Source organism: Cololabis saira, chromosome 10, assembly GCF_033807715.1.
Source record: "Cololabis saira isolate AMF1-May2022 chromosome 10, fColSai1.1, whole genome shotgun sequence".
Lineage (NCBI taxonomy): Eukaryota > Metazoa > Chordata > Actinopteri > Beloniformes > Belonidae > Cololabis > Cololabis saira.
Window position 1 is genome coordinate 27,976,764 of NC_084596.1, and position 26,171 is coordinate 28,002,934.

At 39.6% G+C, this 26,171-nt stretch overlaps 3 protein-coding genes across 4 annotated transcripts; all 3 read left to right on the forward strand.

The window, feature by feature from the left end:
* Positions 1 to 3,758: 3,758 nt before the first annotated feature.
* Positions 3,759 to 5,076, forward strand: foxq1a (forkhead box Q1a). The gene has a single exon (XM_061731134.1). The coding sequence runs from the start codon at positions 3,912 to 3,914 to the stop codon at positions 4,680 to 4,682; it is 771 nt and encodes a 256-aa protein (XP_061587118.1). The 5' UTR covers positions 3,759 to 3,911; the 3' UTR covers positions 4,683 to 5,076.
* A 1,333-nt stretch (positions 5,077 to 6,409) lies between these two features.
* foxf2a (forkhead box F2a) lies at positions 6,410 to 9,954 on the forward strand. 2 transcript variants are annotated; one of them, XM_061731135.1, is made up of 2 exons: positions 6,410 to 7,612; positions 8,943 to 9,954. In XM_061731135.1, exons 1-2 carry the CDS (start codon positions 6,613 to 6,615, stop codon positions 9,116 to 9,118), a joined length of 1,176 nt encoding a protein of 391 aa, XP_061587119.1. In that variant the 5' UTR covers positions 6,410 to 6,612; the 3' UTR covers positions 9,119 to 9,954. The 2 variants fall into 2 exon arrangements, with proteins under 2 accessions (XP_061587119.1, XP_061587120.1); XM_061731136.1 differs by having other exon boundaries at positions 9,040 to 9,954.
* Positions 9,955 to 17,285: 7,331 nt separating this feature from the next.
* Positions 17,286 to 19,463, forward strand: foxc1a (forkhead box C1a). The gene has a single exon (XM_061732378.1). The coding sequence runs from the start codon at positions 17,533 to 17,535 to the stop codon at positions 18,970 to 18,972; it is 1,440 nt and encodes a 479-aa protein (XP_061588362.1). The 5' UTR covers positions 17,286 to 17,532; the 3' UTR covers positions 18,973 to 19,463.
* The last annotated feature ends 6,708 nt before the right edge of the window (positions 19,464 to 26,171 follow it).

Below are 26,171 nucleotides of genomic sequence, written 5' to 3' on the forward strand. Positions count from 1 at the left end.
ATACAATAATTATTGACTTGCAAGGCATTTGGGGTGGTCATATTGTAAAATAGCTTCATAACAGTATGAGGGAATGTTCATAATCAACATGAAATCCTAATTATGGTCTCTAAACGGTGGATGTAGCTCTCACTCTGAGATTATCCAGACCTTCAGTCTCAGAAGTTTTAATCGTCCACAAAACATCTGAACATCTGAAATGATCCACAGCTTTGCACGCAACAGCTTTTGTTTGCACAAAGAGCTTTCAGCTGGAGTTATTGTCATCTCGGGTTAGTTTTTTTTTTTAGACAACATGTGGAACTTGATGCAAGTTTACATTGTTGAGATGCTGAGCAAAGATTGAATAGTTTGCTCACACATCTTAAATATTCTTGAATTCGTAAGTTGATTCTTTATTCTATATTCTAAATTTTGAACTGAAGTTAAAAAATACATGGACAGTCAAATGTGTGTGGTCATATGGAGAGTTCAATATGTGAGGATTATCAGTTACCGTTAAAAATGTCATTCAAAGTAACATTTCTTGTTCAACATTGCGCACATGCTTGCTGCTTGCTTAGCCACGCTTCAAAGACAAAGTGAAAACAGAGATATAATTTAATGCTCTACTCTTTCCAAAATATATGTCAATTTGTCAAAAGTAAACTTATTTCTCATATAGTATTTGTATGGTATGGTATTTGAGACATAGTTTTCAATCTTATTTCTACAGTATCATTGTTTCATTTTATAACATAACTCCTAAAAGGAACTGTAGCATTAGGAAAATCGATGTAACTGTGGCATTATTGTGCTGTTATAGTTACCATCATAGCATGCAACGTTTGGTGTTGAGCTGTTTTCAGCCACAGCTTTGTTCTTACAGTCAACTAAAGCTGTTTACTCTTGTCATCATACACTCCAACAGATGACTGGAAAACTATTTTCCTCCACAGACAACAGGGTACACCAAAGTTGTTTCAATTGTGACTGTGTTTGTTTCACAATTTCCAGAACTGGGCTGAGTAAAGATACTGACTTGAACAGCTGCAGAGCTCCAACATGTTGCATTTGTCCAAACCAGATCAGCACTTCCTCTGTGACAGAAGAGGACTTTGTCAATACATTCATACATATATAGATTTGGAGAAAGCTTATAGATTCCACGGCAGCCTCCACAAGTCCCGGTACATTTGCATCAATTCAGAATTTTTCAGTGTGGAAGCTTGACCTCTTACAGGAAGCATCGTGTTTATTTGTAGTGGATTTCCATGCCATCATTCTGACGTCTTGTGAGGAGGACACTTGACTGGTTTGATTAAGAACTTTTCTCACAGACAAAAAAGATTGAGGCTATCCCGGGAGGACAAATATGAGTATCTCAAGATCTTGTTCACGAATGGCAGGAAAAAGCACCAAGAGATCAACCCTTGGTTGGTCTGTTACGTCTGTGTGCCTTACTTTTGTGGTGAGAATGATAGATGAGTTGTTAAGCAAAGATCTGGGGTTGAATGACGTTTTTTCTCAGCTGACGTTTACAGACTGTTCTGAAAGTTCTGAAATCCAGTAGCAGCTTTAAGAAAACCTGATATCCCTCTGCTATCCCTATGTGCTGTCCCTGCTCTAATAACCACCCAAAGTACTCACTGTGGATGTATTTAATGGATGTAAATTGCAGCCGAATGAATACGTTTCTGAACTTCAGGGACAGCTATGTCAGCTGCAGAAAATCATTGCGACATGATTTATCTCTAAACTTCAAAAACCATGAAAGGACAATTACTGGACACTAAATCTTCAGAGTGAAACTCTGTTGATAGGTATGCAACTTTATCTTGTCTAGCTAACATTTGACTTATTTCCACAGCTCGTGCTAGCAGATGTATACAGAACAGCCATTACTGACTTACTGAATGCATTTTTCTCAACTAAATGTGTTCTTATGAAAGTGTTATTTTTAATCTACACACTTCTCCTCAATGTGATCTGGGTCATGACCACGAACAGAGCAATAAATGAGTTGCTCTGCCATCACTTGTGTATAGACAAGCATAACTTAATTTTACTGCAGTCATAAATCTAGCAGTGTTTTATTATTTTGGCATCAGTTAGGAATTCAGTGTATTAGCAATCACTTGACTGTTTGTCACACACAGTACGTCTGACTATTCATGACTGAGTGTTTCTCATTCCAACACTTGAAGATCAATACCAAACCCACATTAAACTATACTTTAAATTAAACTCCCTGTCATGTGATAGATGTTGAGTTTGTCAACAGTGTAAAAGAACTGCTGTAAATGATCATTATTGTGCACCTGAAACAAAAACATATTCATACTGTAAAGGGTTTAAAGGTGGAGTGCTTGCTGAATTGTGTGATTTAAAACTGAGTGTGTGAAGAATGAAACATGTTATTTGGTAGTGTCTGCAAAAAGGATAACACTTTCACACTGGTGCCAATAAACCTCAGTGCATGAAACAAATAGAGCAGGACCATTGATCCTCTCGTTAAATTGACTGATGAAATTTTGGCTGTAGAGAAAATGTAAGAAATATCAAGACCTTTGAAGATACATTAACATCTCTGCAGTCACTGCAAAAAGCCTAAGCTGTTGAAAACAAGCCCTGATGTCCAATAGAACACATATGATGGCCTTGCAAGCTGCTGTTGCTTATAGTGAAGCATTATGAATACCTCCTGCTTGGATTCCTGTTGTTGTGTGGGTGTTTTACAGACATTTACCGTTGACATTCCACCTTTCAAAACAATGACTTCACCACAGATTCAGTGACACACTCAACACAGCAGATTATTACCTCTAAGTCAAAACATTCATTCCAATGCAAATGTACACATTGACAGCTGCAGTTTACATAAACAGAAGCAGAATACCTTGATGACAGCATGTCAGTGGAATGAGTGTGATGTCTGATTTCTGCTGCTGCAGGTATGAGGATGAAAACACAGAGTTCAGTCTCTGCTGGTGCATTTACCCGATTGCCTTGTCCACTTAATTGCACACCCATCTTCCTTGGATCAGAAGTGGGCCCCTTCAAGTCTTCCAAAACCTCAAGGCAGTTTGTTTACAAAGGAAAATAAATCAAAACAGGTCATTTGCTATTAGAGAAACCAACAGGAAAGGCAAGTGTTACGATTTATTTAGCAAGAAAACAATATAACACTGATTTATCTGTAAGTTGTAGGTTGGCACAGACATTTGCAGTTTTCATCTCAGCAATAAGCATTGACGTGAGATATTTCTGGAGCACTTCATTGTCTAAATTCTGCTGGCACAGGGAGCATCTTTTCTCAGGATTGTCTACATTTTCCACTTTAATCTGCAGAAGTGGTTCATTATATAAGATAATATATCCCCCATATAAAAAAAGAGCTCTGGTAATGATTATGGTTCTTTCTGACAATAACAAATGAGACTACCTGCAGCCTCCACCTTACAGTGGAGATATACGCCCCCTGCTTGTCTCAGGTGAAACAATCTCAAGGTGTCTAACAAAGCGCATTTACAGGTGGGACAGAAAAAATGCATTTAATTGCGAGGTTGATGAAAAGGCATGTTTTGCTTTCTATATCACATTATGTAGAGATTGCGATTATTTCATTATATTACGAAGTCGATTATCTTAATCGTCTCGTGAAGATATTTTGGGACGATCAAAATGTTTTGAAATCTTCTGGCTCCGCCTTGCCGGGTTGGCCGCGAGGTAGTCGGATATAAATTGCCGCTCACACACGGTATAGGTGAGACGGTCTTCAGTGTTTTGGCAGGTATGATTGAAAAAACACGCTGCATTGGAAATAGTTCAAGGACTTTCACGTCTTGACGCACAAAAAAGGCTTTCCGCGAAGAGCTCTCTTGGACTTTAAACGGATCTGTTATTCTCAACAACAAAAAAAACCTGTAAAGATGAAGCTGGAGGTGTTGCGTGGGGGCTTATATGAGATTAAAAACACCGAAGTGTCCAGTGATGCAGAGAGCAATGCACAGTCGTTTGTGTGTGCAGAGGAGGAGCTGGGGTCGGATGGAGACTGCGCGGCGCACAGCCCTCCACCTGTCAGTGCGTGCGGGGGCAGCAAGTCCAAGCCCTACACACGGAGACCCAAACCCCCGCTGTCCTACATCGCTCTCATCGCCATGGCCATCCGTGATTCTCCCTCCGGACGCCTGACTTTGGCAGATATAAACGACTACCTAATGAAGAATTTCCCGTTTTTCAGGGGCAGCTACACTGGCTGGAGAAACTCGGTGCGACATAACCTGTCCCTGAATGACTGTTTTCTCAAGGTGCTTCGGGACCCTTCCAGACCCTGGGGAAAGGACAATTACTGGATGCTCAACCCGAACAGCGAGTACACGTTCGCTGACGGGGTGTTCCGGCGTAGAAGGAAGCGCATTAACGGAAAACACAGCCGGGAGAAGGAGGTGTGCGAGCCGGCGGAGGAACCGGGGAGCTCCGGGCACCAGCCCGCTGCTGCGACCCCCGCGGCTCATCCCTCTCCCAAGTTCACAAGCTCATTTGCTATTGAGAGCATCCTCAGCAAGCCGTTTAAAAGGGACTTGAACAAAGAATATTTCCCTATATTTCCTCCCATCTCCTGGCAGCCCTACACTGAGCTGTTGGTGCGTCATTCAGAAGCCCCTACGTCATATAAAGCCTCATTTATGGTTCTGCGTTAAATCAACGCAGGGCCTACGCCGTAGGGTACGCGTTATGTAACGCAGTACCATAAATCATCATTAAGGCATCCTGTCATTTGTACCCCTGCGTGCAGAACAATTACGCTGCTGGGCTTTCAAAGATGAGCAGGAAAAAGAAAACCTTTTTTTTTTTCCTAACGTTATGTTGAAATCTTAATTTGCATTTGACTTAACTGTGGGGGTACGACTTTTATTTTAAACCACCCCGACACTGTCTTTATTTAATCCTCCATTAACTATTTGTTGTTACTGAAAAATATATAATTGACGTTGCTATTTGTTGAACAAACAAGAGAAAATGTGAATTTTGACTGTTATGCTCTCCTTTTTTTTTTCTTTTTGTAAAATGTAAAATAAAAAGCAACTCAATGACTGGCCAGTGTGTTTGTCGTGTCCTAACTTGCAGTCGTTATGGTTGTAGAGCAAAATAAGGTCACCTGAAAGCTGCTGCCAGTGTTGTAACATAATGTTTAAGTGTGTTTATTTGTCTACCATAACGTTCAACTGATTTGTTGTAAAATTACCAGGAGCTTATTCAGGCTAAATGATAATAATAGCAAGTTGGCCAAAATCATCACATGTGCAAAAGGTATACAAATGGCACATCCTACACAAACTTAACTCCAATCCAAAATAGAAAGAAGTGTCCTCAAATTGCTCCTGTTCTCTTTAGACTTTAAATCCAGCATCCCTGGATGTTGCTTGGGTACAAGTTTGATGCTGCTGATGGTCCTATAGCGCTTTTAATGTTGGCAACTGCTTAAAAAAAAAGAATTTCCAGATTGACAATGATTTGAGTTTGCTAATTCATGTGTCCAGGGATGTTATCCAGGCTCTGAGAGGTTTACTGACACTTGGACGCTGTCTGTGTGGTATGTTGGCAGCGCTGATGGAAAAAAAGCATGTTTCTCATGTCAGAGCACTAACCCTGCGCAGATCCCAAACAAATCACAACCCAGGAGTGTATAGGCTTTTAAGAAACAAGCTGCCATGGTTGCAGAAGAACACACGCGAGGCCAGAGGGAATCTTTTAAATACGTTCAAAGTCTGTCACTGTATTCCCCGGGGTTCTTGTGTTTTGGCAGTTTGTTCTCAGAATCTGACATTGATGCATTAGTCTGCTGTGCAGATGTTATATAATCGCTGCACTCTCTGGGCAGCTTTGAAACTCACCCATATTCAGAACTTGCAAAACAGGCTTCTAAAACTTTAAATTACTGTAAATTAGAGCATGGCTGCGGTTTTGCTTTTGGTGAAAAGTTCACAAAGGTGATATTGCTGTGACATGTTCAACAACGCTGCGAGGTGGACTGTCAAATAAGAGAACCAGACTCGAGGTCTACCTGACTCAGTAATGTCCAGTTACTTTCCCTTGATTTGGGTTTAATAGGCCTAAAATAGCCCTAAAATTAGAGATTAAAAGAAAACACTAATAAAAATTACGTTTATAGGCTTGCATCTCATTGCGTAAAAGATGCTCCATGGCGGGGGTGGTAGCAAAGTGAAATGTTACAGCTCTCTAGTGAGGGATGGTTTTGGAAAGTGAGTTGTGGGAGGAGATTTATCTTCCCGTGGCTGCCTACTGGACCGCGGCCAAATGGGGAGGGCGTTGTTCCTATCGAGTTCTTGGAGGGATTCGTCGGAGCGGTGATGGTGGGGTTGGGGGGGCGAGAAAGATTTGAGAACTGATAGGTGGTCGAGTTGTGTTTGGCCGGGTGGATACGCGCAGGCAAAGCCAAGGAGCTTTATCTCCCCTCTCTGTTGGGATTATTGCCAGCAATGGACAGGGAGAGAGAACCGGAGCAGCGGCTGGTGTATTTTGGTGGCCACTGTTGTAATCTCGTGGAGCCTCGCGCTGCAGGGACACTACATTTTTAAAAATGCCGTATTAAGATAACTTTGATAGTACATGAAAAGTTACCCACGTGTCATAGACGCCTTGACGTGTTGGAGTCTAATAAGAAGTGCAAATATGACGACCGAGATTCCCCAGCAACATCTGGATCTTTCCAATCCTATCATGCGCTCCGGCCAGACTGCGAGCGCAGCTCTGCTCAGCGCGCAGCCAGTGGTGGAGAGCAGCAGCAACCCAGCCAAGGGGAAAAGGGGGAATTCAGGTTTGAGGCGGCCAGAAAAGCCTCCCTACTCCTATATAGCTTTGATTGTGATGGCAATACAAAGCTCGCCATCCAAAAGGCTCACTCTAAGCGAAATATATCAGTACCTTCAGGCGCGATTCCCTTTCTTCAGAGGAACATACCAAGGATGGAAAAATTCCGTTAGACACAACCTGTCTTTGAACGAGTGTTTTATAAAGCTGCCCAAGGGGCTGGGTAGACCCGGGAAGGGCCATTACTGGACAATCGACCCAGGTAGTGAGTTTATGTTCGAAGAGGGCTCCTTTCGTCGCAGACCACGGGGATTTCGTAGGAAATGCCAAGCTCTGAAGCCAATGTACAGGATGGTGAATGGCATCGGGTTCGGTGCGTCCATGCTGCCGCAGAACTTCGATTTCCAATCTCCACCAGGCCCGTTAGCATGCCATAACAGCTACAACTTAGACTTGATGGGCAACTCGGTTCCAGGTGGGTTTGAGGGACTCGGAGGAGGGTACCACGTCCCACATATGCCATCAAGCTCCGGGACATCTTATATGGCTGCATGTCAGTCGGCCTCTAACGCAGACTACTGCCCGGACAGCAGCAGCAGCCCCCTGCAGTCTCCCCCGGCGATGGACTGTCAGTCTGCGTATGCAAATGCTGCTTCGCACTGGAGCGCACCTGGAGTGTCCTCATACATCAAACCGCAGTCTCTGGTATCAAGCAGTCCCAACTCCTCTGCTGTGTCCAATTACTCTATGGATCAGGGTTATCTGCACCATAATGCACGAGAGTCTTCTGACATTTCAGGTAGAGCCTCGCTTATATCTTGTACATAGCTTTTTCTTTTGTGTTTATACGCTTCGATTCAGTCCTAAATTCAATAAACAGGCCTCGATGTGACTAACGGATCTCAGCAAAGACACGTCACAAAACAGATGTTTCTTGTGGAAGTGATCATTTGCGGGGGAGAAAACAATGTATAAAAAAATGTTTATCTTGATTTATTTTAATTTTATTAAGCTATAAGTTGATCAGAAAAATCTATTTTGGATATGAAATATTACATCCATGAGCCTGCGGAAAAAACACAAAGAATAACATGCGATGAAAAATGAAATGAATGAAGAAAGAAAGAATGAATGACTTAATGAAAAATATACATATAAATAAATTGAGAAAACAGCTCTTTGATTTTTTATATTTCTGTGGGGGATTTTGGTTTGAGTGATTGATAATTTGCATTGTTTTGGCCGGCTCACAATTTGTTAAAATATGTTCAATGGCTTTCATTAACTATAGCTCAAGAAAAATGGCTATAAGTCACAACAAAAGTAAGCTACTAAATCCGCAAATATTATTAGAAATGAAAATAAAACTTCGCAATATAAAATTACAATACAAAGGTTATTTTTAAGGCTTTTAAAATCAGCTACATCTGCCTGCAGGATTATTGTATTAGGGCCTCTGGTATTATTGCACAGCCCCTTTCATTGTCTTAATTTCCAAAACCGGTTCATACACCAAAATAATTCAGTACCCCTATATGATTTATAAAGGTTATATGAGTCATAGTTTTGATTCAATATATCCCAAAAATGGATAATTCATCCGCAATCTTTGAATTAATCTGTTGATTTTCTTTCTTGATTCTGCTTCTCATTTTATTTTACATTCTAAAATTCAGGAAATTAAACTTTTTTGCCACGTGTGATCAAAATTCAAAATTTGAAACTTTAATAGATAATCAAACATAGTTTTTAAAATACGTTTATACTTATGTGTATGTAATGCTTTACTAATTTTCACCAACAGATGTCAAGAACGTTGTTGCTCATAATAATTTTCAACATATCACCAAACTTGTTTTGTCAGTTAGTTGTTTTTGTTTGTTTGTTTTTACAAATGTCGGATAAATAATGTATAAGACAATAGCTACATATTTATAATCATGAACATATGAGTACAGATCTTGACACTGTTTTGTAAAGGTCACCCACCGTTTTACTCAAAATATTAATTCAAACATGCATTTTAAGTAAAAGACTACTTAACATCAAATGCCATGTATTTAATTTAACGACAATGCATACAGTTTAACCGAATACATGCTGACAGTTTGTGACCTGTTTGTTTACAGTGGGATTGTCTCGATATTCCGGACACTCAGCTGCTTCTGTGCGTGACAGGAAGGAATTTGTTTTGAACTTTAACGGAATCTCTTCCCTCCATCCCAGCACCGGAAGATCTTACTATCCCCAACCTCATCACCACCACCAAAGCGTCTACCAGGACGTGAAGCCATGTGTAATGTGACAAGAAGAGGCAAACAGTTTCTATCTGAACTGAATCCGGGCGAAGATGAAGTTTTACAAAATATTTTCCTCATGAAGCACCGACTAAGTTTGACATTTAAAAAAATATACAGTTTCTTCAAATAGTGGTTATGATGTGGAAACTTATGACACTTCATATTCTCCTTACAAGTCTGACTTTATTAATAAACTACAGGCTGTCTGAAATGTATGCATACCTGAATAATTCATGCACTTACGTTTTGCAATTGTTGCTGAGTTTGTGCAACAACTGTTGTTTTGAAGGATAATTTTGTATGTGTTATGCAGGGAATACATGTTGTGTTCCAAAAATTGAATATATAGGTATTTTCTCTGAAAGAGCACATAGTACTCTTTGTTTCTTTTTTCTCTATTTTTATGCGCTGCAACAAAACCAAAACCTGTTATCCTGTATCAAATCACATAGTTTTATAAAATCACTCTTTATATATGTAAGAGATTTCCAAACTGTACAACCTGTAGATGATTTTTATCACTCCCTCTGTTTCCCTTTATTCAAAGGTCTTAGAAGTGTTGGATTTGAAAAGTTAATTGTCTGATTTGAGACAATAAGAAGCATAAAAATATGTGACAAAAAACATGTAAATGCTTTTTTTGAAATGTCAAATTAACGTATTAAACTGACACTGTCACCTCAGTGGGCATACGTCATGGAATATCACTGTGAGCACTTACATCTAATTCTCTCTCCGCAAAGCTGACTTTAGTCCAGTTTATCGATATGGAGTATATATATATATATATATATATATATATATATATATATATATATATATATATATATATATATATATATATATATATATATATATATATATATATATATATATATATATATATATATATATATATATATATAGTTCCATTTACATGTAGACTACCTTCTGTGGATCACAGCTCCGTTCCGGTCTTCCTCGGTTCTGTTGGTTTGGTCGCACTCCCATCTAGTGGTGACTCAGTTTAAGCAGGCTAAACAGAACCTGTAATAGTTTATATAGCAGAGTAGTGTTTTACTCTTACAGTATCTGTATCCGGGATATACACAAACGGGGTGTTTTCGGTTAAATATAAATGTCGTCTATCAATTACAGAAATAAACCAGAACAACATGATGACATGTTTAATTGTTCCTCTCATTCGGGCTCTCAGTCCAGGATTTAAAACCAAACATTCATTTGAGAAGATTTTCGTTCAGTCACGTGAAAATGAACCCACTTTAGCTTTTGGAAAATGATATACTTTTTTTCTGCCAGGTCGTGTGAAATGTAGTTCGAAGATGTTACAGGTGTAGAGCGACATTCCCCCACTTGTATATTCACAAGCATCCATCTCTGCTGCATTGTGCCTGTTGTTCAGCCTATTCTGCCCCTTTCCTGAAGAGTGAAGTCACGGGAGTCTGCTTCATGCAAGGCGTTTATGAAAGTTTCTGCTGTCCATGGTGCTGAAAATAGCTGTAAAATGCAACTTTACTACAAATTAAGAAATAGGCGTTTATAAAATGGCACAGTAGAATGTTGGCTGAAGTTTCACAGACTCGATGAACATGAATTGAACAACAAACAGCTGTGTTGCATTCACTCTCTTACAATGATCCCAGTTGTGAAACAAGTCAAGTCAATTTTATTTATAAAGCACACTTCACATTACAAGCATGGACTCAATGTGCTCAAAAATACATAAACAAACAAATAAACAAAATTACAAGTTTACAATAACAGAAATAGATAACGAGTATGACAAGAGAAAAAAAAACAATAATAACAACCATAATTCCATTTTAACAAAAGTGCAATCACCCTGCATAAGTTTAGGCAAACGCCTGTGCAAAAAGGAACGTTTTTAGTCTGCTTTTGAAAGTGAGCACTGTTGGAGCAGACCTTAGTTCCTGTGGCAAGGAATTCCAGAGAGTGGGACCGTAGTGACTGAAAGCCCCACGAGCAGATAGTGTGGATTCTAGGAATGATTAGAAATACTCTTATTTGATGATCTAAGGCTTCAATAAAGCTGTTAGCTTCATTCAATGCCATCATCATGTATTTGGTTTAGGAGATGCTTTAGACACACGTGCATTCAGTCTGCCAAACCAGTTCATCCGTCATCCAGCAGCATACAAACCCCTATGTGGCAAAATAGCGTTGCAGCCACGGAGTCATAGGTACATGCGTGTGCTATAGTCGGTATAAGTGGGGCAACATTTATGTTTTTGCAGGTGATATCGGTTACTTGCCACGCACAATGTGTAAATTATCCCAGTTCCACGTTATTGATACTTTGATTTAATGAGCTGGGTGGATTATGGACGTTTTCCACACTCATATATCATTTACATATTTATGTGAAAAATTGGAGTTGGTCTCTGGCTTTTCCAACCAAAACTTTAAACCAATAATATATTTTTTTAAGAGGCATGTTAGATAAATACATGAATATAATCTAATATCTGTAGACGCCGCTATGGCTTATTATATCCGTGGTCTGATAAGGTCAGAGTTTTGATTTCAACATGTCAGCCCAGCAAAATATGTGTGTTACCGAAAAGGCAGGCGTTATCTTTGATATATTTTCCTTTGTTCATACAAAAATGAATCACAAATCTGAAAGATTTAGGTTAAAGAAAGCGTTTAATAGTTGTAGACCCTTTTGATTTTTGGGATTCGAGTAAAGAAGATTAAGTGAGGTATGGTTGTAAATCCTTTGTTAGAGTTTAAAGAAAGCAGAAATTGATGTTAAAATAAAGAAAGAAAAAAATAGTGTTCAAAACTGACTCGTAAACAGATAGCAAGGGCAAGAATAAATGTTTCCCCTCCTGTTGGGATTGTTCAAACCTGTCAGCGCATAAGCAGATCATTTTTTTAACATCGTCTTTATAAACCATTGAAATAAAAAAGCAGAAAAGAAGACGGAAATCAAATTTGTCTTTTTTGTCATGAAAAGTGAATATTGTAAGTAACAACTCTGTCTATAGTTTTAACTAAATTGACTTGATATCAAATTAAAATAACAGCTATATTAAATATCCATCCATCCATTATCTATACCCGCTTTATCCTTTGCAGGGTCACGGGGGTCTGCTGGAGCCTATCCCAGCTATTTTCAGGCGAGAGCTATAATATAATATATATAATATAATAGACAAACGTAATTCAAAAAATGTGAATAGGCATGATTTGTCTTCCTATAAGATGGAGGGGAAAAAATGTTTGATCTAATATCAAAAGAAAATGTTACACGATGAATCAAAACTTGTCGAGAAGAAGATGAGGATGCTCACTCTTAGTTCTAAACAAATTATTTCCCACCCTTGTACACCATTGGTTGTGTTAACGAAACCAAAGTATCAAATTAAGATATATCCACGTAAGAGTGAAATGAATAACAGACTCTTGCCATTTTTACATCTCTGGTGTTTTTGATCTGGTTTGGAAGGTCACAGGAAATAAATAAATAAATAAATAAATAAATAAATAAATAAATACAAATCCGTACACATTAAAACATTTAGACACAGTAATTTATTATGAAATACCTGAGTTGCTTATTCTACCTCCATTGTTGTTTATAGCAAATGAAAGTATTTTGTCTTTGGCTATGACAGAGAAAACGTTCCTTTTTTTAAAATCTTAATTGCTCCCGTCTTTCACTCGCTTTTTGCACATTTCACACATGCAGACACCGTCGATAGTTTTCCATGTCATGGCGCCTGCAGCTCTTCTCTCTCCAGTCACTAGAAGGTTGTAATACCCATATGAATCGTGAGGTGGCAGCACACTCAAATAGATGTTCTGCAACTTCACTCCGCTTCAGTGTATGGAGGACCAAAAATGACAAAATTAAAAATAAAAGCAGAAATATATATATTTTGTTTTTCCTTTTCCTTATAGATGCATTTTCATCAAGAAATATATATATAAATATATTGTTTTTCCTTTGACCATATATATGCATTGCTTGTTTTTACATTCCTTTGTCTCCTCTTTATACTTTACCTTATGCATATCTGCCTCATTATGCAAAAGAGAGGGCTTCCCTTCCTGGTCCAGCTCCTCTACTATTGGTTAATAAACAGGAACATGCAGGATTGGACAAAATTAAGATTGTTGTCCTGTTAAGGGGTTGAGATATCTTCAAGTTCCTGCTATCGTGAGACAGGTTAGTTTTACCCTGATGATGTGTTGTTGCAATAGTAATTCTTTTCAAGACTAAAACTGATAGAGGAGAGGAGATTGTGTGGTCCAGTTTAGGAAATGTGCTTTTAGCCAGTCTGCATTTTCAATCAGGGCTGCTCGTGAGTGGAACTTCGTACCAACTGAGATTAGAAACAAATCAAATTATTCTTCTTTTAAATTTTATCTAAAAAAGTGGTTAATTAGTGGCCAAGGTTGTCAACATAAAATTTCAGTGCTTAATTTCCCTGGCTTGCTCCCCTGCCTGTTGGTGTTTGTCTGATGTCACCTGTCATGTTGCCTGTTTGTCTAGTTACAATGTTGCTTTTTGAGCATGGCTTTTTATTCTGTGTTTAGTGCTTTTGTCTTGTTTGTTTTTGGCCTGTTAGTGTGTTACTGTGTCTTGTGTTATTAATGCTGATGTTACTGTTGCTGCTTCATGTTTTTTCTGTTTTCGTTTGTAGCAATTGTCTGTTGTTGAGCTTATGTTAACCTGTGTGTGAATGTATTTTAGCTTAGTCTCTTACCTTTTAATCTTTATTCTGATGTAGCCTTCTTATTCTGAAATGTTTTATTGATTATATCTTAATAATTTTTCTTTTAGGTTGACTATTTTACACCAGTCCAGGGACAGCAGATGCAAAATAGCCTTTTTGGCTAATTCTGGCATATTTTACATTTGTTTAAATGTATTATTAATGTGCATTGTCCCTGATAACTAAACATTTAAATAAATAAAATAATAATATTGATCTCCAGATTTATAGTTACTGGCTTGTTGGTTTTATAATGTCCCTTTGACTAACTCTACATAACATTAATACATCATTTTAGAAATGCACCCATTAGCCAATATTCAGTCTTCAGTGAGGGCTCAAAAGCACGAGAGCAAATTCTACATACACTTCAACGAATGTAAGGGATATTTATCCCACCCCTCCTCATTTGCATAACGAAGCCGAAATGCATTAGGTTAAGTAAAAAGAGGAGATGAGGGAATGTAAAGAGAAGGAATGCATAAGGAATAGGATAATGAAAAGGATATACAGGAGTACAAATATATTTCTTGATGAAAATGCATGTATAAGAAAAAGGAAAAACAATATATATACAGTACAGACCAAAAGTTTGGACACACCTTCTCATTCAAACAAATAGGGATGTGTGTCTAAACTTTTGGTCTGTACTGTAGCCTATATATCCATCCATATACCCGCTTTATCCTTTGCGGGGTCACGGGGTCTGCTGGAGCCTATCCCAGACAGTCCACATATAGAGACAAACAACTAGAAACACTCACACTCACGGGAAGTTTAGAATAATCAATTAACCTAATAGCATGTTTTTGGACTGTGGGAGGAAGCCGGAGTTGGAGGGAACCCACGCAAGCACGAGGAGAACATGCAAACTCCACACAGAAAGCCAGGGAGTTGAACCGGGAACCTTCTCGCTGTGAGGCCACCGTGCTGCCCTTACTGTATATATTTCTGCTTTTATTTTTAATCTATAGGCTAGTATTAGTATTATTATTTTTGGTCATCAATCAGTGGAGCTAATTAAATACAATATTTTGAAATTAAACTGCAGAGCAGTAAAAAATAAAAATATAATTCAACATATAGGTGTACGAACATGTTCGTTACGTAGAAAAATAATAATAGCAAGTAAATAATTAAATAAATACATGTTGGGCATTATATAACAGATAAGTTACAAGACATTCTTGGTGTATTTGAAGTTATTTGACTGGGCATTTTTATTAAATGAACATGATATTAAAAGTTAGAAAAAAATTAAAGACTTAACTTTAATACATTTCAGAAATAATCTGTATGCAAAAATTTGAAAAGTGCGACGTGAATATGTCCTGCCTGAATTACAATGCTGTACCTCCTCAGTCCACCAGAGGGAGCCAAGTTCATAATTATGACGGTAGACCTCACATCTCCTTCATTCTCCTCTATTTCAGATTTACTTCAACAATGCCACTGCTGAGTTTGATTTTATTCTGGGTCACCTTTTTTGTGTTAGAATGTGATTGTTTGAGGCTTATATTTTCTTATTTGATATTTATATAAAAGTCAATATTTAATGAAACTTTAGTGTTGCTTTTGTGCTACTTATGTTAATAGTTCCTTTTTGTGGTTACTTGCTGTGATGCCACTGGATTTGAAAGAAAAGTTTGAAGTTGCAGTTTAAAATAATCAAACAAAAAGGCTATAAAATGAACATAACATGGCTTTAATGCTACTCGAATTATGAAATGAATTACATTCTAGAGGAGAACGTGTTGCAACGCCGTTGCATTTTTTTTATTGTATTTTTTGTGTTATTAATAATTAATTATAATTTTTGCGGTTAAAAGAATAGCTAACACTTAAATAGTAAGCCTTGTTTAGCGCGTTCATTTGAGTTTGGCTGTGCTTTTTCATTGTGCTTCAGTGCTGAATACTTGAACTAATGAGGAGTTAAAGAGGGCTGGGTGGGCAGACCGTAGTATTAAGTAAAAGGCCCGTAGTGAATTGTACAAACAGCCGAGGGCGGTGGAAAAAGTTCATGCCCAGGTCCATGTAAGGAGAAACCGGCGGAGCGCTGCAGGCCACTGCACGGACGTGTAATTAAGACGACCTGCGGAGGATTACAGCGATATTGGGACTGTAACTTTGCCTCGCAATGATCATTAACAATTTCATGCGTCGTCGCTCCTGAGCTCCAACAGCAGAGAGCCGCTCATGGGGGAGTTGTTCAAGCTTTTTTGTGTTTTAATCAAAAGTCTTAAAAATAATAATAATAAATAATAAAAAAATAAAAATTGCTAGCCTCCAGGCATCAGCATTGTTTCCTACAAATATGGACTGCTGGATAAAAAGAACAAACAAACAAAAAAATAACAACCTCTGATACTTTAAAATGAATTTTACAATTACATTGCTATTTAAGGAGTGACTTGTGAAAAGAAAAAAAAATGTATCTTCAGTCTTTATTCACTTCTGGGCCTTTAACAGCCAAAAGAGAAACATTCCCAAGATATTCCAACATTTTGATGCAAACACCCCTGAAGGGCCTACTGGTCCCATTTGCTTCCGTGATGTGTTAAGATGCTTTTCTTGAATAAACTCACACATTTACCGCCTGTTTCAGCCCAAACTGTTTTTAATTCCCATTGTAATGAAATCACACTCAGCCGCCCTCTGCAAATACCGGGAGCCCCCTTTTCCTGCTTTGATCTCACCCTGATCCGCTGCTGGTGTTGACTTTTTTTAGCTACTCTCTGGACGTGTCAAAATGCACGTAAACCACACCATTTGGTTTGAAAAGGTGTTTCTTTCTCATTCTAGTTAAAATCAAACACGATTGATTACTCTTAATTATTTTTAAATCTCCTTTTTTTATTGAAAAAAATAATAAGCTAATTAAAGGCATTGTGAAATCAATTTATAACATATAGCCTATGAATTCAAAAACATAAGATGAAATTATTTAAACTCTCTGTAAATAACTGTAAATGTGAAATGAGTGAAATCTGCGATGTGTTTTTCCTCTTAAATCCACTGCTCGTCTAGTGATAGTGGATGCAGTGATCAGGAATCCGCGTTCACTGATTTGACGGCCCGCTTGTAAGTTGCTCTGTCACGTCTGAAGGCTGATTTATAGTTCCGCGTTACACCAACGCAGATCCTATGGCGTAGTCTCGGCGTAGGGTGCGCGTCGCCGCGTAACCCTACGCCGTAGGCTCTGCGTCGATATAACGCAGAACCATAAATCAGGCTTGAGGGTTTTGGCAAGAGGAGGCTGGGAGTTACCGACACCTCCTCCAGCTCTGCAGAGCCCCGAGTGCAGCCCGGCGGCTCCGCCATCCCCGGCCTCTGATTGGTCGACCTGTGCACTTTCGTGGGCGGGGCTTGCCTGGCAGCAAAAAAAAAGGGGGAAAGAATTTAACTGCGCACAAGTCCTGTGCGGTGACGGATGTCCAAAGTCCCAGAACTTTTTCAATGCGCGTTTCATATGCTCTCAATGATGGGGACAGCTTGAACACGGCACACAGCGCTGCTACCGGGAAGACTTTTCTCTCCCTCTTTTTCTCTTGAAGCTCCAGCGAGGAAAGTGTGACTTTAGTGCGCCCCAGCCCCTCAGAGGAGAGGGAGACTCTCTGCGTAATTTTTGGAGCTCCACTTTTTTGCGCCCCGGCCGGATCCATCCAAGTGAAGACATGCAGGCTCGCTACTCCGTGTCCAGTCCCAACTCGCTGGGCGTCGTGCCATACATCGGCAGCGACCCGAGCTACTACCGGGCCGCGGCCGGCGGGGGATACACGGGCATGCCGGCCCCCATGAACATGTACTCCCACGCCGCGCACGACCAGTACCCGGCCAGCATGGCCCGCGCGTACGGACCCTACACCCCGCAGCCGCAGCCCAAGGATATGGTCAAGCCTCCCTACAGCTACATCGCCCTCATCACCATGGCTATCCAGAACTCACCTGACAAGAAGGTGACCCTGAATGGGATTTACCAGTTTATCATGGAGAGGTTTCCATTTTACCGAGACAACAAGCAAGGCTGGCAGAACAGCATCAGACACAATCTGTCTCTGAACGAGTGCTTTGTCAAAGTCCCCCGCGATGATAAAAAGCCCGGTAAGGGCAGCTACTGGACCTTGGACCCGGACTCTTATAATATGTTTGAGAACGGGAGCTTCCTGAGGAGGAGGCGGCGGTTCAAGAAGAAGGACGCGCTGAAAGAGAAGGAGGAGCGGCTGCAGAAAGACCAGCCGCCGCGGCAGCAGCAGCAGGCTGGCCGGGAGCAGTCCGAGCAGCCGGTGCAGGGCTCCCAACCCGTCCGGATCCAGGATATTAAGACTGAGAACGGGACGGTCACGCCGCCGCAGGCCAACTCTCCTTCTCTCAGCGCCGTGCCCAAAATCGAGAGTCCGGACAGCAGCAGCATGTCCAGCGGGAGCCCTCACAGCATCCCCTCCGGCAGGTCCATAGGCATGGACAACTCCGAGCACCAGCACCAGCAGCACCACGCACAGGCCTCCACGCAGGGCTTCAGCGTGGACAACATCATGACTTCACTCCGGGGATCTCCACAAGGGGCCTCGGAGCTCAGCTCCGGTCTCTCCGCCTCCTCCAGGACAGGTATAACTCCATCTTTGTCCTTAAACTATTCACCGAATCAGACATCCGTCTATAGTTCACCCTGTAATCAGAGCTCCATCTCCACTACCTCCAACGCCACCTATCATTGTAACATGCAAGCCATGAGCCTTTACGCTGGGGACAGGTCCAGCCACTTGGCACCGAGCACCACCGTGGACGAAACGTTGCCAGATTACTCAGTCACAACCACCTCATCCTCCCTGACCCACGCTAATCTAAATTCCGGAGGGCAGGAGGGCCACCATCCCCACCAGGGGAGGCTGGCCTCATGGTACCTCAACCAGGCCGGAGACCTGAGCCACCTGGGCGCAACTTACCCAGCGCAGCAGCAGAACTTCCATTCGGTCCGAGAGATGTTTGAATCCCAGAGAATTGGCTTGAATAACTCCCCTGTAAATGGGAATAACAGCTGTCAGATGTCATTCCCCCCGAGCCAATCCATCTATCGCACTTCTGGAGCTTTCGTATATGACTGCAGCAAGTTCTGACCAAAAGAAATAAATTCCCCCCGCGATGTTTGAACTCTGTCATTAGAAAGAAATTCATCCTTTTACTCCTCCTACCTGTCCAGAGCATATGGACTATTAACAGACAAAAAAACAAAAGACAGAAAAGACTTGATCTTGGTTTTTCTAAACAACAGTGTTACTGCAAATAACACGTAAGTGTCTCTTTTTTTTTTTTGCTTTTGTGGCGTCATGAGATTATGCTGAAGATGTGTCACTTTTTCTTGAACGTGTAAATTGCATATAGTAATTTATTTCTAAACTGTAGCCGGATATTATGGACCAAACACCTCAAAGTGTTTCTAAATTGAATTGCCTTAATTGTCCTTAAAATTGTTCCATTAACAAAGAAAAAAAAAAGAAGAAGAGAACGTGTATATCACCGTACTATTTTAAAGATTCTTCATTTGTTGAAACGTTTTTTGAAGGATTTGTTTGTTTGTTTAATAAATTGTCATTTTATGTGAGTTAAAGTCACGCCTCATTTCTTGAAGACTTTAACAGGTTAGTTGTATTTTTTTTTACACTCAGTCTGGTCCACGTTAGGCTTGTGTGTAAACAGCTGGACTCTTTAATTTGTTTAAAGGCAGGTTTATTGAAATAATCTGACCTCCTAAAAATAAAAAAAAGAGAAAAGATGACTCAATTTTCTGCAAAGATTCAGGCCTTTTTTTCTCATGGGATTATTTTTAGGCCAATTATTGTTATTATCATTATTATTACATCGCAGGTTGTGCGCGTATTCAATAACAAAGCGCATGTAAAGGATATATCACATCATATAATCTGCATATAAATCTGTGTTTTCAGTGTTTTATCAGGCTTTATAACAGACGATTTGAAACCAAGCCTGAGCCACAGAGCTGAGAAACAGCCTCCACACAGCACAACTTTGTTTTGGACTGCGTCGTGTGTTTACTGGCGCATACTGCTGCTTACTTCACATCATACCGCACGTGCCAAAGATATTCCCGTTGTCACTTTAGTTTTGATGTTTGAATCCTGTCCGGTGATGACGACATAGATGCAGGCGATGTGCTTTATTCATGTTTTATAGTGCGCAAGATTTTTTTTTTTCGTTTTTCTTTTTTTGGTTGTGGATTTAAATCATAATTGTATCTTTAATGTATCTTTATATATATGTATATTTAAATATATATATATATATATATATATATATATATATATATATATATATATATATATATATATATATATATATATATATATATATATATATGTACACACACATTAAGATTTGTAAAGGTTTTATTGGTTGCCTTAGCTGCATTGATATTATATTACCTCTTTTGAATTACTTAAAAGGCAAATCCTAAGTAACCTCGTAGCATCACAATTTACTGAAAAATTCTAATACGTATTCAACCCAGAGAGATATTGTTGTTTGTCACCCATCTATTGCAAGCCTTATTAATTAAACAGTACAAAATAGTACAGTTGTACCTGTATGAGTCTTTGTTTTTTTTAAAAATAATAATCAATAATAATAATAATAATAATAATAATAATAATAATAATAATAATAATAATAATAATAGTCATTAAGTCAAAGTCATTATAATAGATGCATTTACACAAAAGTAGCCATACTTGGAGAATAATGTTAGCTGTTTATAAAAATAAATGCTTACTCGTTGGTACATACATGTAATAACATTTACACTTCCCATTTATGATTTGCACATGTTAATTCCAAACTTTGCTCTCTGCTTTCACATGAAAAACATTTTCGAGGATATTTTTTTCAAAAGTTCCTGTCAGACAGGGAGGCTGGAACGACAACATTTCGTCCCAGAAAATAAAACAAACTGCCTGTAATATAAAAGCATCTTGTAAAACTGTTTTAAAACGGTTTCCAGTGAGCTTTAAACAGGACAAGGGCACTATAAGAAGAAAATGTCTCGTGTGTTGATGCTGATCACGTTACTTTCACTGCACGCAATCGATCCTTAAAGCTAAATCTGTATACGTTTTGTTTAGGTTTTTCTATTTTTGTTTGTAAAGGAAACAAAAATCACTGCAGTAAGTTACTTAACCGTGCGCGTCTTCTAGTTCACCACTTCTCCATAATCAGACTCATAAAAGTCATTAGATACTTTCCGAAGTGTAGGCCTAATAAACAAACGTCGTGTTAGTCAAAAGATTGATGGCGCTCTCACAGAATGGACCAGGTCAGGAAGGAATAAAATTCAATCAGAGAGCTGGAATCGTTTTTCATGAGACGGAAAAGGCAGAGAGGCAGACGGGGGTCAAAGAGGAGGATGTCGGCCGCCAGAACTCCATCAACAATAAAACAGCACAAAGCACAAACAAAGCCACGGAGAAGGAGGACCACGAGAGTAGATATGATTTAAATTTCTTAAAGCTGTAAATATGGTTAAGAGAATGTTTCTGAAACGATCCACATGTGGTGACCGGGGGAATAAAAACGGGTATACTTTTCGTACTAAACTGATACTGTAATTAGCAGTGGGCCGACAGTTTCCTCTGTGGGGTCTGGGACTCAATCAGTCCCGAGGGTTGCCACAACAAAATCGAGTACAAATTTAATTTTACTTTAATTTCCTCTTTTCAGGAACGGGGCAAGAATGAATGATGTTTTAGTTTCTTCTTTGTGCTTACAGCTATATATCCCATGCGAGAGGGTTGAGATATTTCCCACTAAAAGCACGCACCAATCAGATGGGGCTCGGGGTTAACTCTAATTAAATGGGACCAAACGTGTTTTTAGGGCTTGGTAGGCGCAGACATTTGGGGACCACCATTTGAGCCTGCAGTGTGGAAGCTTTGCTCTGCGTCTTCCTGCAACGTTCCGCTACATTCCTGAAAATGCTCAACTTCCCTCAACTCTTTGGGTCAAATAGCAAAGACAAAAGCCGCTGTTGCGGTCCTGTCTTTCATATGCACGGAATCGGGACCGCGTAGGCTTATTTAATAGCGATTACAAAGTAAAATGTCTGCAGAAGCGGATTCACTGCGGGGTTTCGTGCCAGGGCTCGCTCGGTGTGACTTTCTGAAGCTCTACTTTAGTGAGAGAAGTGGCCTTTTACAGTTTAGAGCCCAAAGTCAAGAAATGTGGGCAGTATAAACTCACTTGGCAATCTGAAAATACAATGATAGCATTCATTAACAAAATGTTGAGTCCTGTTATATCTGGAACTGCAAACAATGCAGAATAAACTCATTGCGTCCATGACGGACACAATGGCGCATAACTCAAACTGAAGGTTTGGAAATAAAACTGCAAACGTTCATTTTTACATTTTCTAATTATTTTAATTTTGCAAGTTGTAAATGCTTGTTCAGGGAATTTAGAGTTGAACTTTAGATCACTTACACATGACGGACACACTATATATTTAGCCGAAATATTCATTGAAAGACATTAAATAAAAGAAGACGACCCGCTCCATGCCCATATGGCATTTCATTTTTACTTTTTTTTCTTTTTTATTCGAATTCCTGATCCAGATTTTATAATATTTGCAATGTTTGAACCTGGGTGTGCCTACATTTTTCAATTACCGTATTAGCAGCATCAGCTCTCCTCCCAAGAAAGTTTCTGAATGCACAGTTGTGATGCATAAGTTCACATACGCGTGTTTAAGTAACTCCGTGTTCCCTCAAGTTTACAGGGGGAGGGTTGGGAGAGACAGACTATGAAAGTATAAATGAACTAAAAGCCCAGTGAGCCCCTGCAGACTGCGTGCACCTGTATGGCTGAGTGACCGCAGCTCCGCTCAGTGTATGGAAAATGCTGTGTTTCAGCTCTCGCTTGCTCCAAGCCACATCTGTTTCCAATTAGGAGCTCATAGACGCGAATTCTGTCTACTCTGCTGCGGCCAAACGAATGAAAGGTTGGAGGTCCAACACTTGTCTCTCAGAGGGAAAAATAACCACCGCATGCAGCCTCTTCTCCTGCAGGTCTCATTTTAAAGATAAATTATAATTTTCAGGGAATGAATTCCTTCGGCCGCATCGGAACATGCAAGACCTGCAGATTAGTGTTGCGTAAAAAGAGTTTCTGAACTGATGCTGAAACCATACAGCATCTTTAATTACATAAGAAAAAAAAGCCCTTACAGACTTCATAACTATATACTGGGATGGGGACAATGGGGTAGTGTGAATTTGAACCAGGGGGAACGGCCGACCTGCGAGTAACCCCGCAGCCTTTGCGAGATACCTCGAAAAGGAACAGAGATGCCTTCAAGTTGCACAAAAACCTGCTTTACTGCAGCTGAAGCTTGTGGTTTTTTCCAATTATAGCAGATTTCACACCCGAACAGCGGACGCGAATGTTGAGATTATACGACTGTTTTAATGTGTTTTAATGTAAAACGTCCATAAAACTAATTTGCAGCTGTTGCAGCCGTCAGTAATAAAATCAGATACCAATATTTTTTTTCTCTGTTAATATATCCATTACTTTTGTTTTACCAAATAAATTACAGCAGGGCAGATATGTTGGAGAAATGTGTGAATCTATTGAGAAAAATATGCAGATTCCCCTGATGATCTTCGTGGGCTTTCTAAGTAGCCGAAGTATAAGGCATTGTGGTGTTCTGAGCTAATACTAAACTCTAAACAGAATAATTAGGTCTAATCCATATTGTAAAATTACATGACGCAAACTTGGAAACATACAATGAAACATGTCTCTTTTTCTTTTAATTACGTTGAAAAAACTTTTCACATGGCACACGAAATAAGCCACGTTTTGCAGTGTAACTAAGCGAATATATTCTTACAATGGGCGACAGTGTGATTAATTATCGGCTAATGTGGGCTATTTCTGAGTACCTGGGTGCATAAATGGTGGGTATATATACGTCCAAACTGAATAGCAAATGCAGTTTCAGTCCTGCTGGAGCAGAGTGAGCTGAACAAACTTGAACTCTGTGTCACTTCAAAGCTGTCCAGCTACTGCTATTTGAGCCACAGTAGCAGTTGTCTGTGTCTTTCGCGGGTCCCATCTCATTTTATAGTGCAAGTCGGCCACTGGGCCGTGACAAGACGAAACCCTCTGAGAAACTGCTGCAGGCCGCGACAGAAGCGATCTGTTCTGCAGGAGAATATACTGCTGATAGATGTGGAATCGTTTTGTTTGTTGTAATTGTATTCTCTTTATCTACAATCATTACACGAGAAGACGTAAAAATAAATAAATACAGTTTTTTTTATAAAAAGACGCTAATATAATTGCAATGGCTGATTAAAATAATGATAATAATAAAAACGATGTATATATATATATATATATATATATATATATATATATATATATATATATATATATATATATATATATATATATATATATATATATATATATATATATATATAAATATATATATGTGTATATATGTATGTTGTTACCAGACTTCCCCTTGCTCCTCTTATCTTTTAAACCCAGTGAGGAAGGCTGGTGTGTCTGGACCAAAAGAAAAGGAGACAATGCTGGAAGTGACCCTTCTCACCTCCTGAGTCCTATAAAGTTCCTCCTTTAAAGGAGCAAAGAGTGTCACAGCAATCACAGGGAGAGACAGTGATGAATTGGGCTGCAGGGTAAAAGCCACCACTGCTTAAAATAGAAACAGAAAAATCACAGAAGAAAACAAGCTCGAAAATCTTATTTCATGGGAGGTCAGTGTGTGTGTGTGTGTGTGTGTGTGTGTGTGTGTGTGTGTGTGTGTGTGTGTGTGTGTGTGTGTGTGTGTGTGTGTGTGTGTGTGTCAGCTAAAGTCTCAAAAGTTCCTATTGGGAATTCATATTTTGCAGACACTATGTAATGCGCTCCTTTGTGTATTTGGAGATTATTAAAAAAAAATCTTTTAGGATTGTGTTTTGAATGAATAGTCATAAAAACGGCCTGCTGCAGACCTCCTCTCAAATTGTTTCAGAAGACGGTTACACTTTCAGCAGAAATTCCCGTATCACATCGAAGCCAATGCTGACAACAGCTTTCTGCTCCATGGGGCATTAAAACCAAACCAATCCAATGCATTGTAGCCAATGTATTAAAACAAATACTTCTGCAGATCAAAAAAGAGACAACAAAATCCAGTATCCAGAAATGGCCATTGGAGGGTAATGACATTGTCTGATTAAAAAAGGGTTGATAATTCAGAGCTACTACAATTAATCAGTGTCAACAATAAGCAAAATGCAGTCCAGTTCTCTCCTCCTCCTCCTCCTCCTCCTCCTCCTCCTCCTCCTCCTCCTCCTCCTCCTCCTCCTCCTCCTCCTCCTCCTCCTCCTCAGTCTTTTCTTGCCTTTACAGTATTGCTGACAGACTAATTAAGTCACGTTCAGTTAAATGAGGTCCAGTTATCTCATCGGCAGAGTTTCAGTTGGTTAACCTTGCTGAAGCATCCACTGATGATTTCTCCCACACACTTCTGTCATTGACATGGAAATTGGTATCATGAATAAAGATAATTTGAAGCTTGAAACATGTGCAAGTATGAATTATTTATTGGTTTTACTAGTACACTGCCACTTTCTTCCACTTTGCTTCCTATTTCACCCAGATTGTGATCATTTGCTGCAGCCAGACCAGCAGGAAGCAGAAATTTACCTGCAGCTCCTTCTGACCAAGACCGCCCCCCCTGCAGTCCCCCAACCCTGTCCACACATGTAATGTGCTGCGGCGGAGAATTACTATGCCGAAGAAGGCGTAAGGTGAAACACAGGTGACGAAAAACAAACCGGTTAAAAGAAAAACACTGACCTCAGCCTCAACTGTGGCACATTTTCACAGTTTCTGAAGGCTTTCAGTTTATTTAAAACAGAACTGCAGACGGAGCAGGGCTTGGTCGTCACATAGATCCTATAGCGGCGTTAATCCTGACAAGACAGGATTTCTGTGACCTAAAAGAGCATTATGCGGCAAAAGGCAGGCGAATGAATGAAATATGACACAGCGTGCATATGTAAAGCATGGCAGAGGTCTTTTGGAGTGTATCACGAATGTCAGCTGTCTGAGCTTGTGTCAACGAACAAACTGCCCTCTGACCTATGAGAGGAAAATCTTTCCTCTCAACGCACATTTTCAGCAGCAAGTTGTTTACTCTTTGGCCAGTTAACTAATTTTCTTTAAGTCATCCTTTCCCTGTTTTCATGCCTGGCTGCATTGTGAAGAGAATTCAAAAGGTAAA

Coding starts and splice junctions, on each gene's coding strand:
- foxf2a (XM_061731135.1), top strand. CDS start 6,613: ATGAAAAGTTACCCACGTGTCATAGACGCCTTGACGTGTTGGAGTCTA. Junction 7,613..8,942: donor AGAGTCTTCTGACATTTCAG/GTAGAGCCTCGC, acceptor GTTTGTTTACAG/TGGGATTGTCTCGATATTCC.
- foxq1a (XM_061731134.1), top strand. CDS start 3,912: ATGAAGCTGGAGGTGTTGCGTGGGGGCTTATATGAGATTAAAAACACC.
- foxc1a (XM_061732378.1), top strand. CDS start 17,533: ATGCAGGCTCGCTACTCCGTGTCCAGTCCCAACTCGCTGGGCGTCGTG.